Source organism: Neovison vison, chromosome X, assembly GCF_020171115.1.
Source record: "Neovison vison isolate M4711 chromosome X, ASM_NN_V1, whole genome shotgun sequence".
Classification (NCBI taxonomy): Eukaryota; Metazoa; Chordata; class Mammalia; order Carnivora; family Mustelidae; genus Neogale; species Neogale vison.
The window spans coordinates 20,612,080-20,625,780 of NC_058105.1; the positions used below are offsets into that span (position 1 = coordinate 20,612,080).

Below are 13,701 nucleotides of genomic sequence, written 5' to 3' on the forward strand. Positions count from 1 at the left end.
AGAGGTTATTAAAAAGAAAATATAATGATGATAACCTTCATGTTCTCTAGGACTTTTTAAGAATCACAAACTGTTATTAGATATATTAGAGTCACTAAAATTATTTTCTAGAGTAATTTTTGAAACTAAACTAGATTACTAAAAAATTACTTTCATGCAGAAAAAGGAACAAACAGCTGGAAGAGGAGCTAAAGAAGTTTTAATAGCTTTTTAAAAAAATCTATTTCATTCCCTGAAAAATGCGCTAACTCGAACTTCACAAGTTGACTATTACATATGAATAAAGGGAAGAAATAGAAATCCATCCAGTTCTGGAATCATGGATTGAGTTTTGGAAGATGGTTTGGTTTTGTGATCTTTTTTGCTGGTCCTTTCTTGGCATTTACTATCTTCTGATTAGCTGGATTATGTCTTCCTGCTTTCACGTGATTCTCTTTAATTCTATGAAGTTGATCCATCTGTTGCCTTTTAGAAACTCGGTGTGAGCCAGAGATGTGAGACATTTCAGCTAGGTATGCGCGGCGTTCATCATTGGTTTTGTGGTAAGCTCTTGACTCTTGTTCCAGTCTAAGGGCACAGTTTTTCACTTGATTTTCAAGACTCCTTTTTTCTTTTTCTAGCTGTTTAAGTAATGTATTTAAGGATTCCACTGGCATTCTCTCATAGACACGAATAGAAGCTAGTCTATCTGAAGGATTTCCACGGATTTTTTCCATTTTCTCTTTGAGAATAACAATTTGCTTTTCTAGTTGAACATTCAGTTCAAGTTGCGCTTCATAACGGGTTTTCCATTCACCACCTTCATTGTCAGTATTGAGTTTGGCTTCCAGTTCCACTATCTTGTGTCTTATTTCAAGTATTGAGAGCTGTACCAAGTCTTTCATATGGATTTCTTCCAATAACTCCAGTTTAAGGCGATCAATGCTCATACCTTCAAAGTTGTCCCCTCTACCGTCCCCCATGGTGGCAGGTCAGAGACCTCCCACACCCTTCTCCTCAGCACAACTTACAGCAGAATCCCTGAAGGGACACCCAGAAGCTGGGGAGGAGAAAGTGTTGTTATGAACGGTTGCCACAGTGACCTGACTCCTAGAATTCTTGGTGGAGTTTTCTCCTCAAGCACTTTGAATATGTCATAATACCACCTTCTTTTCTCCATTGTTTCTAATGAGAAGTCAGCTTTTTTTTTAAAAGATTTTATTTATTTATTTGACAGAGAGAGGGATCACAAGTAGGCAGAGAGGCAGGCAGAGGGAGAGAGGAGGAAGCAGGCTCTCTGCTGAGCAGAGAGCCCGATGCGGGACTCGATCCCAGGACCCTGAGATCATGACCTGAGCCGAAGCAGCGGCTTAACCCACTGAGCCACCCAGGCGCCCGAGAAGTCAGCTGTTAATCTCATTGTGGTTCACATGTGATTTTCCTCTTGCTATTTTCAGGATTTCTCTTTGGCTTTCCCTCTCTAGCTATAAATATCTGTGAATTTGTTCTACTCAGAATTCATTAAACTTGGATGTAGATTGGGTGTAGGGCATTAACTTGGATGCTGTGATTAATGCTTTTCATTAGATTCGTGGTTTTCACTCATTATTTCTTCATGTAGTTATGCCCCCCTTTCCTCCTCTTCTCCTCTGGAACTCCCATTATGCATATGTGTTGTGTTTGATGGTGTCTCTCAGGCCTTTGAAGTTCTTTAGTTTTCTTCTTCTTCTTTTTTTTTTTTTACATGTTGTTTCTTTATATTGGATAGTATCTATTGATCTACATTTTAGTTCACTAATTCTTTCTTCTATCAGCTCAAATCTGCTTTTGAGTCCCTTGAGTGAACTTTTCAATTCAACTGTACCTTTTAATTCTAGAATTTTTATCCATTTCTTTTTTATAATTCATATCTCTTTGTTAATGTTCCCTATGTGATGATAAGCCATTGTCATCACACATTCCTTGTATTCTTTAAATAAGGTTTATTTTAGTTTATATTTTTAATAGCTTATTTGAAGTCCATATGTACTGAATCTATCATGGAGGCCCTCCTGCAGATAACTTGTATAAGCTGCTTTTCCCCCCTGTGTATGGGCTACACCTTGTTTCTATGTATGTATGTATATATGTATTTATCTATTTATAGAGAACTTTTTATTACTTCTATGTAAAGAAAATTCGACAGCATCCACTCAGCCCAGTTTGGTGGCCAGTTCTTTAGCCTTTGCCTTTCCTAACTTGGCATTGAGAGACATCAACTTTGGAACCAAGACATTGCCTTCCCAATGACAATGTATCTCATTGTATCTATCATTGTAATTGGTCTTGATGGCTTCCACTGGCTTACCCAGAGCTCCTTTGTCTTCTGAGTTAACCTGTGTGAAGGCAATAGTAATGTAGGTTTTCCTGTCGACCAGATGCCCCAGTATGGCCTTCCCCTTGATAATGCAGTAGGGAACTCCAACTTACAAAATAGGGCAGGCAGGAAGACAACCAGCTCAGTGGGATCCACATCATGTGTAATCACTACCAGCTGAGCCTTCTTGTTTTCCACTAAGGTGGTGACAATATTAATCCCAGCTCGAAGGTCAGGCAGCCTTAGTGGGGACATCCACTTTGCCAGCAGCTGTCTTCTCACCCTGGGCCAACAATCTCTGCTTCTTCTGCTTTGTCTCTGGTCTGTATTTGTGGGCCAGCTTAAGTCGTTGAGTGGCGGTTTGAAGGTTCAAGGCCTGGGCGAACTTGTTAATCACTGGAGGCACTTTCAGATGTTTCTAGAAAATAACCCTTCGCCACTCCAGCCACATGTAGTAGGGCCATTTGACAAAGTGGGTGAGATCCCTTTGGGGCTGGATGTCCTGTCCAAGCCAAAATTCTTAGGCTTTTTCTCAAACAGGGGATCGACCACCTTCTTGGCCTCCTTTATCTTCACAACAGCAGGGGCCGGGGCCGCCACCTTCTCTCCTTTCAGCATCTTGGGTGTCTGGAGGAGAGCTATTTTTATTTTTTTTTTTATTGCACTATGTTCCTTTGTTTTTGCTTAGTGATATGCTTGGATTAATTATGTAGTGTCCATCTCCCCTGTGGTGTGTGACAACTGGAATCTTTGCTCAGTTTTTTGTTGTTGCTGTTGTTGTTAACATTCTTGTTCTTAATTTTTAAGCCTAGCTACCTAGGTTTCACCCTTGGGTCATTATAGCTTGTGATTAATTATTTGTCAGAGATTTTGCTCAAACACTTTGAGCCAACAAGGTTTCCACCCTTTCCCAGGGAATGTATGCATGTGTTGGTACACTCATTCTAAGTTCAGGCAGTTTACAAGTCTTCCCTGATTTTTACTTTCTGCTTATATAAGGCCTAAATTCGGCCATCTCTTATCTCCCTTGAGCATATGTGCAGCCCTTTGTATGCATACAGCCTTCCAGATCCTCCAGAATATAGTCTATTCTATCTAATATTCATATAGCTGTCCTGACATATTTTGAAAAGATGTTTATGTATTTATGACAGAGAGAGTACATGCATGAGCAGGGGTTGGGGGAGAGGGAGAAGCAGTCTCCATGCAGAGTGGGAGACTGACATGGGGCTTAAACCCAGGACCCTGATATCATGACCTGAGCCAAAGGCAGACAATCGACTGAGCCACCTAGGTGCCCCCATTTTTAACCATTTTGTACTCTTACATTTAAAATGTATCTCTTGTGGGGTGCCTGAGTGGCTCAGCCAGTTAAGTGGCTGGCTTTGGCTCAGGTCGTGATCCCAGGGTCCTGGGATCGAGCTCCGTGCTGGGCTCCCTGCTCGATGGAGAGCCTGCTTCTCCCTCTGCCTGCTGCTCCCCCTGCTTTTGCTCTCTCACTCTCACTCTATCTCAAATAAACAAATAAAATCTTTAAAAAATAAATAAAATGTATCTCTTACAAGCAGCATATGGTTGATTTTTTTCATACAGTTGGATTGTGTCTTTCTTTCTTTTTTTTTTTTTTAAGTTAGCTTTATGCCAAACGTGGGGCCTGAACTCACAACCCAGAGATCAAGAGTTGCATGCTCTACTGAATGAGACAGCCAAGCACCACTGGACCATTTCTTTAATTGGGACATTAGTCTAATAATGTTTAATGTTAATTATTGGCATATTTAGATTTATGTCTGGCATCCTTCTCTTTGTTGTCTATTTATTATACCTGTTCTTTTCTTTCTTTCTTGTCTTATGTACTTTTATATTTAGGAAGTTTGTTTTAGATAAACTTTTTATTTTGGAATACTTTAAGGTTTACAGAAAAGTTGCAAACATAGTACAGAAATTTCCTGTAAACCCCTCACCAAGGTTCAGTTTCCCCTAAATTTCAATTTTCCTGAATGTTCTCATTTGTTGTTATTAGGAAATGAACATTTCTACATCTTTATTAACTAACCTTAAGATTTTATTTGAATTGTAATAGTCTAAATAGTCTGCTTCAGGATCCTGTCTATAATACCACACTGCGTTTAGTTGTTATATGCCTTTAGTCTCCCCTGATAAATGACAGTTTCTTAGTCTTTGAATTTCATGACTATAACAGTTTTGAGCAGAATTTGTCAGGCATTTGGTAGAATGTCCTTCAATTTGGGTTTGTCTCATGATTAGATTAGGTTATTGGGTTTGGAGAGAGTGCACCACAGAGATGAAGTGCATTTCTCATCACATCATATCAGAGGGTGCCTGCTAACAAAATGACTTATCACTGGTCATATTAACTGTGATTAAGATGGCATCTGCCAGGTTACTTCACTGTAAAGTTATTATGTTTTCCCCTTCCCATACTGCATTCTTTAGAAGTGAGCCATTAAGTACATCGTGTTTTTTATTATTCTATTTTCCATCTTTAGTTTACTGGTAATACGTTCTTTTGTTATTCTTTTAGTTGTGAACCTAAAAATTACATGGATTTTTACTAGAACCTACCTGCAATTACTACTTTTACCACTGCTTAATGTAAGAACCTTTCAATTCTCTAACTCCTTTTATTCCCTTATAAATTCAGCTGCTGTTGTGTGCTATTATTGTCATGAATTTTAATTCATCATGTGTTTTAAAACATCATAAGACATTAAAAGTATTTTGAAACAGGGGTGCCTGGGTGGCTCAGTCGTTAAGCATCTGCCTTTGGCTCGGGTCATGATCCAGGATCCTGGGATCAAGCCCTGCATTGGGCTTCTGCTCAGTGGGAAGCCTGCTTCTCCCTCTCCCACTTCCCCTGCTTGTGTTCCCTCCTCTCACTGTGTCTCTCTCTGTCAAATGAATAAATAAAATCTTAAAAAAATACTTTGAAACAATCTCAAACCTATGGTAAAGTTTTAAGTACAGTACAAAGAAATTTTTGCCTAAAACTTTTTTTTAAAGGAAAGGTTTTATTTATTTATTTGTCAGAGAGAGAACACAAGCAGAGGGACAGGCAAGCAGAGGGGGAAGCAGGCTCCCTGCTGAGCAAGGAGCCTGATGCAGGACTCAATCCCAGGACCTTGGGATCATGACCTGAGCCAAAGGCAGCCACTTAACCAACTAAGCCACCAGGCATCCCAGTAGCCTGAACCTTTTATGAGTAAGTAAGTGACATGATGCTCAATCATTTCAAAATAGTTCCGTGTGTATTTCTTAAAAAAACAAAGGTCATTCTCTTAAAAAAAAACTGTAACATAACCATCAAGTCAGAAAATTAACACTGATATATCACTATTATCCAATACTCAGATACCAATTCAAGTTTTGCCAACTTGCCAATAATGTTCTTTATAGCCAAACAATCTAATTCAGAATGAAGCATTGCATTTGGTTGTCATGTCTGTTTAGTCTGTAATCTACAATAGTTACTCTTTCCTTGACTTCTATTACATTGACACTTAAAGATTACAGCCCAGTTATTTTGTAAAATGTCTCACAACTTGTGTTTATCTAATGTTTCCTCATGATTATATTTGTTTATAAGTTTTTGGCAGGAATACACAGAAGTGATGCTTTGTTCTTTCATTGCATTAAGTTGATGTCTTCCATGCTTCTCCACTTTAGGGTGCTTCTTCTTAACTTTGCAAATAATAAGTATTTTGTGTACAGGTACTTTGAAACTGTCTATCTATATATCTGTATATGTATATCTATCCCTAGTTCCTCATCAAACTTTTCATTCATATTAGTATGGACTCATGACTTCCTACTTTATTCAATGGGTTTTAAGTCATTACTATCCTTATTTACTATGATGCTCAAATTTAGCCAATGGGAGCCCTTTGAGGGCTCTGTGTCCTTTTGATATTTCCCCCATTATTCTTTGAGCACCTCTTTACTTTTAGGGACAAAAAGATTAAAACTCCTCTTATACATTCTGTGCCCCGGTCATGGGATTAACCTTTTCTACAAGGATCCTTGGTTCCTTTTAATGGAGAATGGTATTTAGAAACCAAGATCTGGGCCCTGGGTATGCTCACTGTCATTAGGGTTGTTATGGACTGAATGTTTGTATCCCCACAAAATTCATATGTTGAAGCCCTAATTGCCAATGTGATGGTATTTGGGGATGAGGCCCTTAGGATATAATTGGGTTTAGACAAGGCCATGAAGATGGAAGATCAGTGCCCTTTCAAGAAAAGGGAGAGACCAGAGCTCTCTCCGGCATATGAGGGTACCATGAGAGGGTGGTTATCTTCAAAACAGGAAGAGGCTTCTCACCAGAACGTGACCACGCTGGTGCTCTGATCACAGATTCCCAGGCTTCAGAACTGTGAAAAATAAGTTTCTGTTGTTTAAGCCCTCTGGTCTATGCCAATTTGTTATAGTAATCAGAGCTGACTAAGACAAGTGTGCCCCTGCTCCCAGGCCCTCTTTGTAGATTAAAAGGGGAAACATGGCTCCCAATTTTTCTTAATATAATTCTTCTATAGGCAGTTAGTCATCTATAGCTGTAATTCTCCATTATGTCATTTAATTTCATGAATATATTAGTTACAATTATTTTAAAGTCTATGTCTGAGAACTGCTAATATCTAGATTTTCTGTGGCTCCGTATCTATTGTCTATTTTTCTCCTTCTTTTCTTTTCTTTTTTTTTTTCAGTAGAATCCATGGAGCCCAGTGTGGGGCTTGAACTCCCAACCCTGAGATCAAGAACCTGAGCTGAGATCAAGAGTCAGACACTTAACTGACTGAGCCACCCAGGTGGCCTGTCCTTATTGTCTCTTGATTTTTCGGTCAGTTTTAGTCTTTGTGTATGCTTTATGATTATGATTGAATGAACCATATATTGAACCATATAAAAAGTTGAGGAGATAATTTGAGGTTCTGGCTGATGCTATTTTCCTCCAGAGGGGATTTATTTTTTACTCTGGCAAGCACTCAGGCTAGGGATAAATCACCTTCATCTGATTAGAAATTGGGACTAGGCTTCCGTTTTTATGAGGGCTGATCTTTTCCTCATTCTCTCTTACTCTTGGGTTGTGGCCTTTTGGGGGATTCAGCTGAAAGTCTGTGATATTTAATAGGGCTTCTCCTTCATGGGCACTCAACTCCATTTTCCCTTTCTCAGTTTCATTAGACTTCTGAAAGCTTTTCTCAGCTTCTCAGACTCTTAAGCACTATTTTCTGCATTGTGTGTGTGTGTAGGTTTTTTTCTTTTTTCTTTTTTTTTTTTTTGCTAAGGTTCTTAGCTTCTCATTCCACAGATTTCAAATGGCCAAATGGCTTAAAGCAAAAATGCAGCCAGATGTCTGACTCACATCTCTCCTCTCTCCCCCTCCCTCTCTCTCCTCCAGAATCTTGGTCTGTCTCAATTTCTTGCTGCCTTGATGGTCCTTCAATGTGACTAAAAATGTTTTTATGTGTTCAGCTTTTACACTTGCTCTCAATGGGATGGATAGTCTGAAACAAGTTAATCTGTCATTGACAAAATCAGATATTGATTTAAATTCATAAACGATCACTCTGGCTTTTGTGTGAAGAGTTAAGATGGGCTGAGAAAGGAAATAGGGAGACCAAGTAGGAGGTTTGATATGATGGCGTGGATAAATGTGAAAACAGAGATGTACAGAAACAGACATAAATTGGGAGGTAGGGGTGAGACAGATGAGGGAGAGGGAAATGTAGAACAGTAATGTCTTCATCTTACAAAGTGGGCAGTTAGGAGAAACTACCTATAGTTTATCAAACAGGAAATATAAGTTTATGCATATTATTTAAAGTGGAAAAGAGGGGTGCCTGGGTGGCCCTGTCGGTCGAGCAGCCAACTCTTGATTTCAACTCAGGTTATGATTTCAGGGTCGTGGGATGGAACCTTGCATTGGGCTCCATGCTCAACACAGTCTGCTTAAAATTTTCTCTCCCCCTCCCTCTGCCCCTGCACCTGCTCCCTCTCCCCCACCAAATGAAAACATAAATAAAATCTTCTTAAAAAGGCAAAAAAGACAGCAATTTGAGGATATAAAAATAATGTTAAAACTATATTGGAAGGGATGGATGGGAGGTGTGAGTGGTGGGAGTGAGCTCAATCCTTATATCTCATAGCATTATTTAGTAGATGATGTCAAGAAATATAGAGGAGGGGAGAAATTTGAAGAGCTTTTAGGAGGTAAAATTTATAAGTCTTGGTGATTGATTCAATTTAATGAATAAGGGGGAGGGAGGGCACAAAGCTGATTTGCAGATTTTCTAGCTTGAGTGATTGGGTGAATGTGGTATTACAACTGAGGAAGGAATATAGAGGAACATCTAGTTCAAGAGAGAAGGTGATACATTCAGTTTTAGTTGTATGCCAGACATTGTGGTCAAGATGTATAGTAAGTACCCACACATGGGCAAATGTTCTTACCACAATAAAATTAAAAATGGGAAATTAACAAGAAAACCACCACAACAAAAGAATCTGGTCACTTCAAAATTTAAAATGACTAGCCTAAAAACTCTTGGGTTAAAGTGGAAATGACACAAATAAACTGTTTATGAATAAATGATAATTATAGCATAAAGAGGAAAGAACATGTACTGATGTTGTTATGGATTAATGTCTTTCTTAGTAGACCTCTACTATAGATTGAATGTTTTTGTCCCCCACAGATTCATAGGTTGAAACTTAACCCCCAACGTGATGATGTTAGTAGGTGGGGCCTTTTAGGAGGTTCTTAGGTCATGAAGACTCTCATGAATAAGATTAGTGCTCTAATGAGAGACCCAAGAGAGCTCCTTTGCCCCTTCCATCATGTGAGGACACATTGAGAAGAAATCAACTGTCTAGGAAGAAGTTTCTCACCAGACATTAAATATGTTGTGGCTATGAGTTTGAACTTCCCAGCCTTCAGAACTGTGAAAAATAAATGTTTGTTGTTTATAAGCACCCCCTCCCTGTTATGGTATTTTGTTATAGCAGCGTGAACAGACTAAGACAATTTAATTGACAGCTGTAGTCAGGATTCTGATACATAGAGTAGGCAGTTAAGATGAGCCTCAGCCATTTTGTGGTGCTAAGTGGGGCTTGTATTTGTGTGGCAGTGCCATATATTTCATTTTGTCTTGCATTCATTTATAACTCTGGGAACTCTCTCCCCCAATACCGCAGTATAAATTAGCTTCATATTCTAATAGAATTTGGAAATGTTGATATGCTCAAACTATAGTATTCCAATGTTTCCATAGTAACTAATGCACACCAAGGGGAAAAGATTGAGAATAAATGAGAATAGCATTTTAACAAAATAAGTGAGGGGCAAAAAGGCTTTAGACATGTGATTACCTCTTATTTAGGAATATGAAGATATTCATCTCTTTAATAATGGGGTTATAAAAGTTGTTACAATGAAACTTGTCAGTAGCCATTTGCATTCCATTTTTCTCCATAATCATCACCATCAAAAGCATTTAAATGCTCCTTTGCCCAGCAATACTGTATAGTGTGAGTTAAAGAGACATAGTTGCCATTCTCTTGTGAATTTGAAATCAGGATAGGACAGGTTAGGCCAACGTTCATATTCCAGCCTGCCTGGCAGAGCTTTGTCTTAATGGATATTAGGTGGAGTGGGGATTCAAAGCATCCTGTTCAATTCTGTGGAATTTGTTTGCTTTGGTACAAGACTTTACTAAAAACTTAATATTCTCCTGGTTAGAGACTGCCTATATGGAGTTCTCCTGTTCCTCCTTTCCTATCCCACCAGCTGATTTTTTCCATTCCTCCCTGACACCCTTCTTCCTCTTCCCCCAAATACATTCTATACACCAATCCCACTAATTCCAAAGCAATCAGTTTGCTTTGCCCCTTGGCCAGTTCTAAATGTTTGTATATACGTGGGCAGATATATCTCCTACATATATGTTTAATAACCTATAAAATATAAAACTCTCCATTACTGTGAATTCAGTTGTTATGGACTGAACTCCCCCCACTCCATTCATATGTTGAAGCCTTAACCTGCAATGTGACTTATGAGGAGATAATATAGGTTAAGTGAGGTCATAAGGGTGCAAGAGAGCCCTCACCAGGAACTGAACTGGCTGGTACCTTGATCTGGGAAGTCTAGCCTCCAGAACTGTGACGAAATCAATTTCTGTGTTTAAGCTACTCAGTCTATGTATTTTGTTATGGCAGTCTTAGCAGACAAATATATCAATGTACACGCACAACCAATAAAGCTGTTATCAGATAGAAACAGACTTTGCAAGGGTGAAGAGATGACTTTTTCATTTTAGAATAACAGAGATTAAATTTCCACAGATAAATATAATAACCAATGGGATGTCTATTCAACCCAGAACAGAAGCACACAGAAGAATACTGAGAATCTCCAGGTCGTTATATTGCCTGGTTTAGCCGATTCAGCTTTGCCTGCCTGATTCCTTCCTCATTTAGAAGAGTCGTTAAGAAGTACATTTGTAAAACATACTCATGTCACCTTTTGAAAGTCTCCAGCTCACCTGCTGTGCAAATTAATTTAGAACAGAAGCAAAATGTGCTGGGAGGTGTCAGTAGGGTGAGGTTCATCAATGGGAACTAAAGTCAATTTCCTGGAGTGGCCAGGGGGAGATATACCAGATTGATGACCCTTTACCTTGGATGGCCAGAGGTCTGGTAGACATCCTCGAATTCAGAAGGGCCTTACAGATCAGATAAAAACAAGGAGTATATCTTCATAGGAGAGACTCAGTCTGAACAAGGGACATTTCCACGTTTTTGTTTTGTTTTAAACTTACGACATTTGATATTACAGTCCTTGGGGAAATGAGAAAAATTTGAGGAAATGGAGTTCTCAATAAAGCATTTTTTCATCCCGAGGGATTTGGTATTCATCATTATCGCATCCAAACCAAAATAAGGCAGAGAACTATTTATTCCCAGATAAAATGGTCTTCTCTTGTCATCTAGAACACAGAGTGCTTAAAGCTCCTGGTCAATCAATTATATATTATATTAAAATGTAAATAAAATTTTGTCACTGCATTTTTTTCAGCCCTCCAGTTATTTTTAAAAGTGTTGCTTTAGGGAGGTATAGGAACACTATAGTTTAGGTCAATTTTCTTCTGCCTATTTCCATGTAATTTAAAGACAGTCATATCAATAAAGAACATATCATTGCAGACAATTTCTTTTTAGTATTTTTCTCAGTGTGGGATTCAGTGTCTAACAGATTGCCAGGATATATATTTAATACCTCAGTTTTGAATATAAAAAACCAAGGTATTTTCACATCCATTTGTAGCTGGGTAGAAGTTTGGCTTGAGATAGAAATACTGTAGTTTTGTACAGTATGTGGACATAAAAATTAATACATATACTATAGTTTCATATAGTATGCTGACATAAAAATTAATATTTTGTACAACTAATATATGCACATGGAGCAAAATTCCAAAGTTATAAAAGCGTATACACTGAAAATTAGATCTCTCTCCTACCTTTATCTCTAAGTTCTCCAGTTTTCATCTCTGAGGGCAATCAGTGTTACTAGTCTCCTGTGTTTCCTTCTGTAGATATTCCAAAGTGCAGTGATTCTGGAATAGGATCTTTCCCCTCCCTAGCAGGTTCTCAGTACCTGAAAGCATGAAAATATTGCTCATTGAGGTCAAAACTAATGTTCTGAGCAAAAGTATGGAACAGTGACTGCCCTTGATTCTTCTTACACCCCTCCTAGGAAACCATATTCCCAAAGCAGATCACCAGACATTTGTCTACACCACCTCTTTTTTTTAAAGATTTTATTTATTGATTTGACAGAGAGAGATCACAAGTAGGCAGAGAGGTGGGCAGAGAGAGAGGAAGGGAAGCAGGCCCCCTGCTGAGCAGAGAGCCCGATGTGGGACTCGATCCCAGGACCCTGAGATCATGACCTAAGCCGAAGGCAGCGGCTTATCCCACTGAGCCACCTAGGCACCCCTCTACACCACCTCTTAACTGGATGTAACACTACCACAGACACATTTCTCATGAATATACAATAGTCAAAACACCTAGTAGATCCATACACTAGATATTTACTTAGTGGTGTGTGTGAAAAAGTAGGTGCTTTTGGTAGGTTGTTGAGCAAGGAAGGGGTTCTGTTTTTATGCAAGATGGAACCAGTGAGAAATTATTCCCTCTTTTCCAGGGAATGGAAATTTCATGAGAGAGGTAAAAGAAGAAAGAAATCTTGGCTGGAAGGTACAGAAAAGGCATTCCAGCATGAGTTGTGGTTTGGGAGAAATCTTGGGATTGGGGTTTGGTATAAAAGAATGAAGGGAGTATTGAGTGTTAATTTGCGGAGAGCAGAAGGGATGAATTAGACTGGTAGTAAAAGACAGTGAGGTGCGAGTGAGGTAATGTGGGATGAATGGCCATTTGCATTTGTGTATATTGAAGGTTTGTGTAAGAATCTATGGACAGAAGTCGTGTTGCTAGCAATGCCCTCAGAACTATCATTCGGTCCAGAATTTTTCTCTAACAAAGGCACCAAAGTGTGGATTGTAGCATAACATGGTAGTTTTTCTACATTAAGTTCTTCTTGGAGGTTAATTCTATTAGCTAAACAGCCATAACTTTCCTTAATAACTTTTTATGACACTACCATCCTCACAATTGTGTAAAAGGATTTCTCAAGCTCACCACTATTGACATTTTGTGGGGTGCTGCGCTGTGCTCTATAAGCTATTTAGTGGTATTCCTGGCCCTGACCCACCTGGTGCCTGTAGCACTCTCTCCAAATTTGAGAAGAAAAATGTCTAGACATTGGCAAATATCCCTTGGAGGACAAAATTGCCCTGGATGGAGAACAAGTAATATAAAGTAATATAAAGCCTCATGAACCTATATTCTTTTTTTAAAATTTTACTTATTTGACACACAGTGATCACAAGTAGGCAGAGAAGCAGGCAGAGGGAGAGAAGAGGGAGGAAGCAGGCTCCCTGCTGAGCAGAGAGACCGATGGGGGCTCGATCCCAGGACCCTGAGATCATGACCTGAGCCGAAGGCAGAGGCTTAACCCACTGAGCCACCCAGGCGCCCCGAACCTATATTCTTTTGTTCTGTAACACCCCTTTTTAAAAATTAACATTTAAGAGTATTTACTGAAATAATACATTCATGTAGATGAAAAATAAATAGTTCCAAAGGACTTACAATAAAAAGCATCTGTCTCCTGCCCCATTCCTCCTCACCTGTATTTCCATCCCTGAGGTCTACCACTTTTAAACTGTTTCTGGTTTGAGTTTTTCTCATGTTCCTGCCGTATCCATCTACCTGTT

General features: G+C 39.0%; 1 protein-coding gene and 1 pseudogene across 1 annotated transcript; both read right to left on the reverse strand.

The window, feature by feature from the left end:
• Positions 1-317: 317 nt before the first annotated feature.
• On the reverse strand, positions 318-962 carry CCDC169 (coiled-coil domain containing 169). The gene has a single exon (XM_044235631.1). The coding sequence runs from the start codon at positions 960-962 to the stop codon at positions 318-320; it is 645 nt and encodes a 214-aa protein (XP_044091566.1).
• A 1,209-nt stretch (positions 963-2,171) lies between these two features.
• Positions 2,172-3,009, reverse strand: LOC122897222 (annotated as a pseudogene).
• Positions 3,010-13,701: the final 10,692 nt, after the last annotated feature.

What these genes read in the sequence shown, in the direction of transcription:
- CCDC169 (XM_044235631.1), bottom strand. Translation starts at nt 962, where the DNA reads ATGGGGGACGGTAGAGGGGACAACTTTGAAGGTATGAGCATTGATCGC.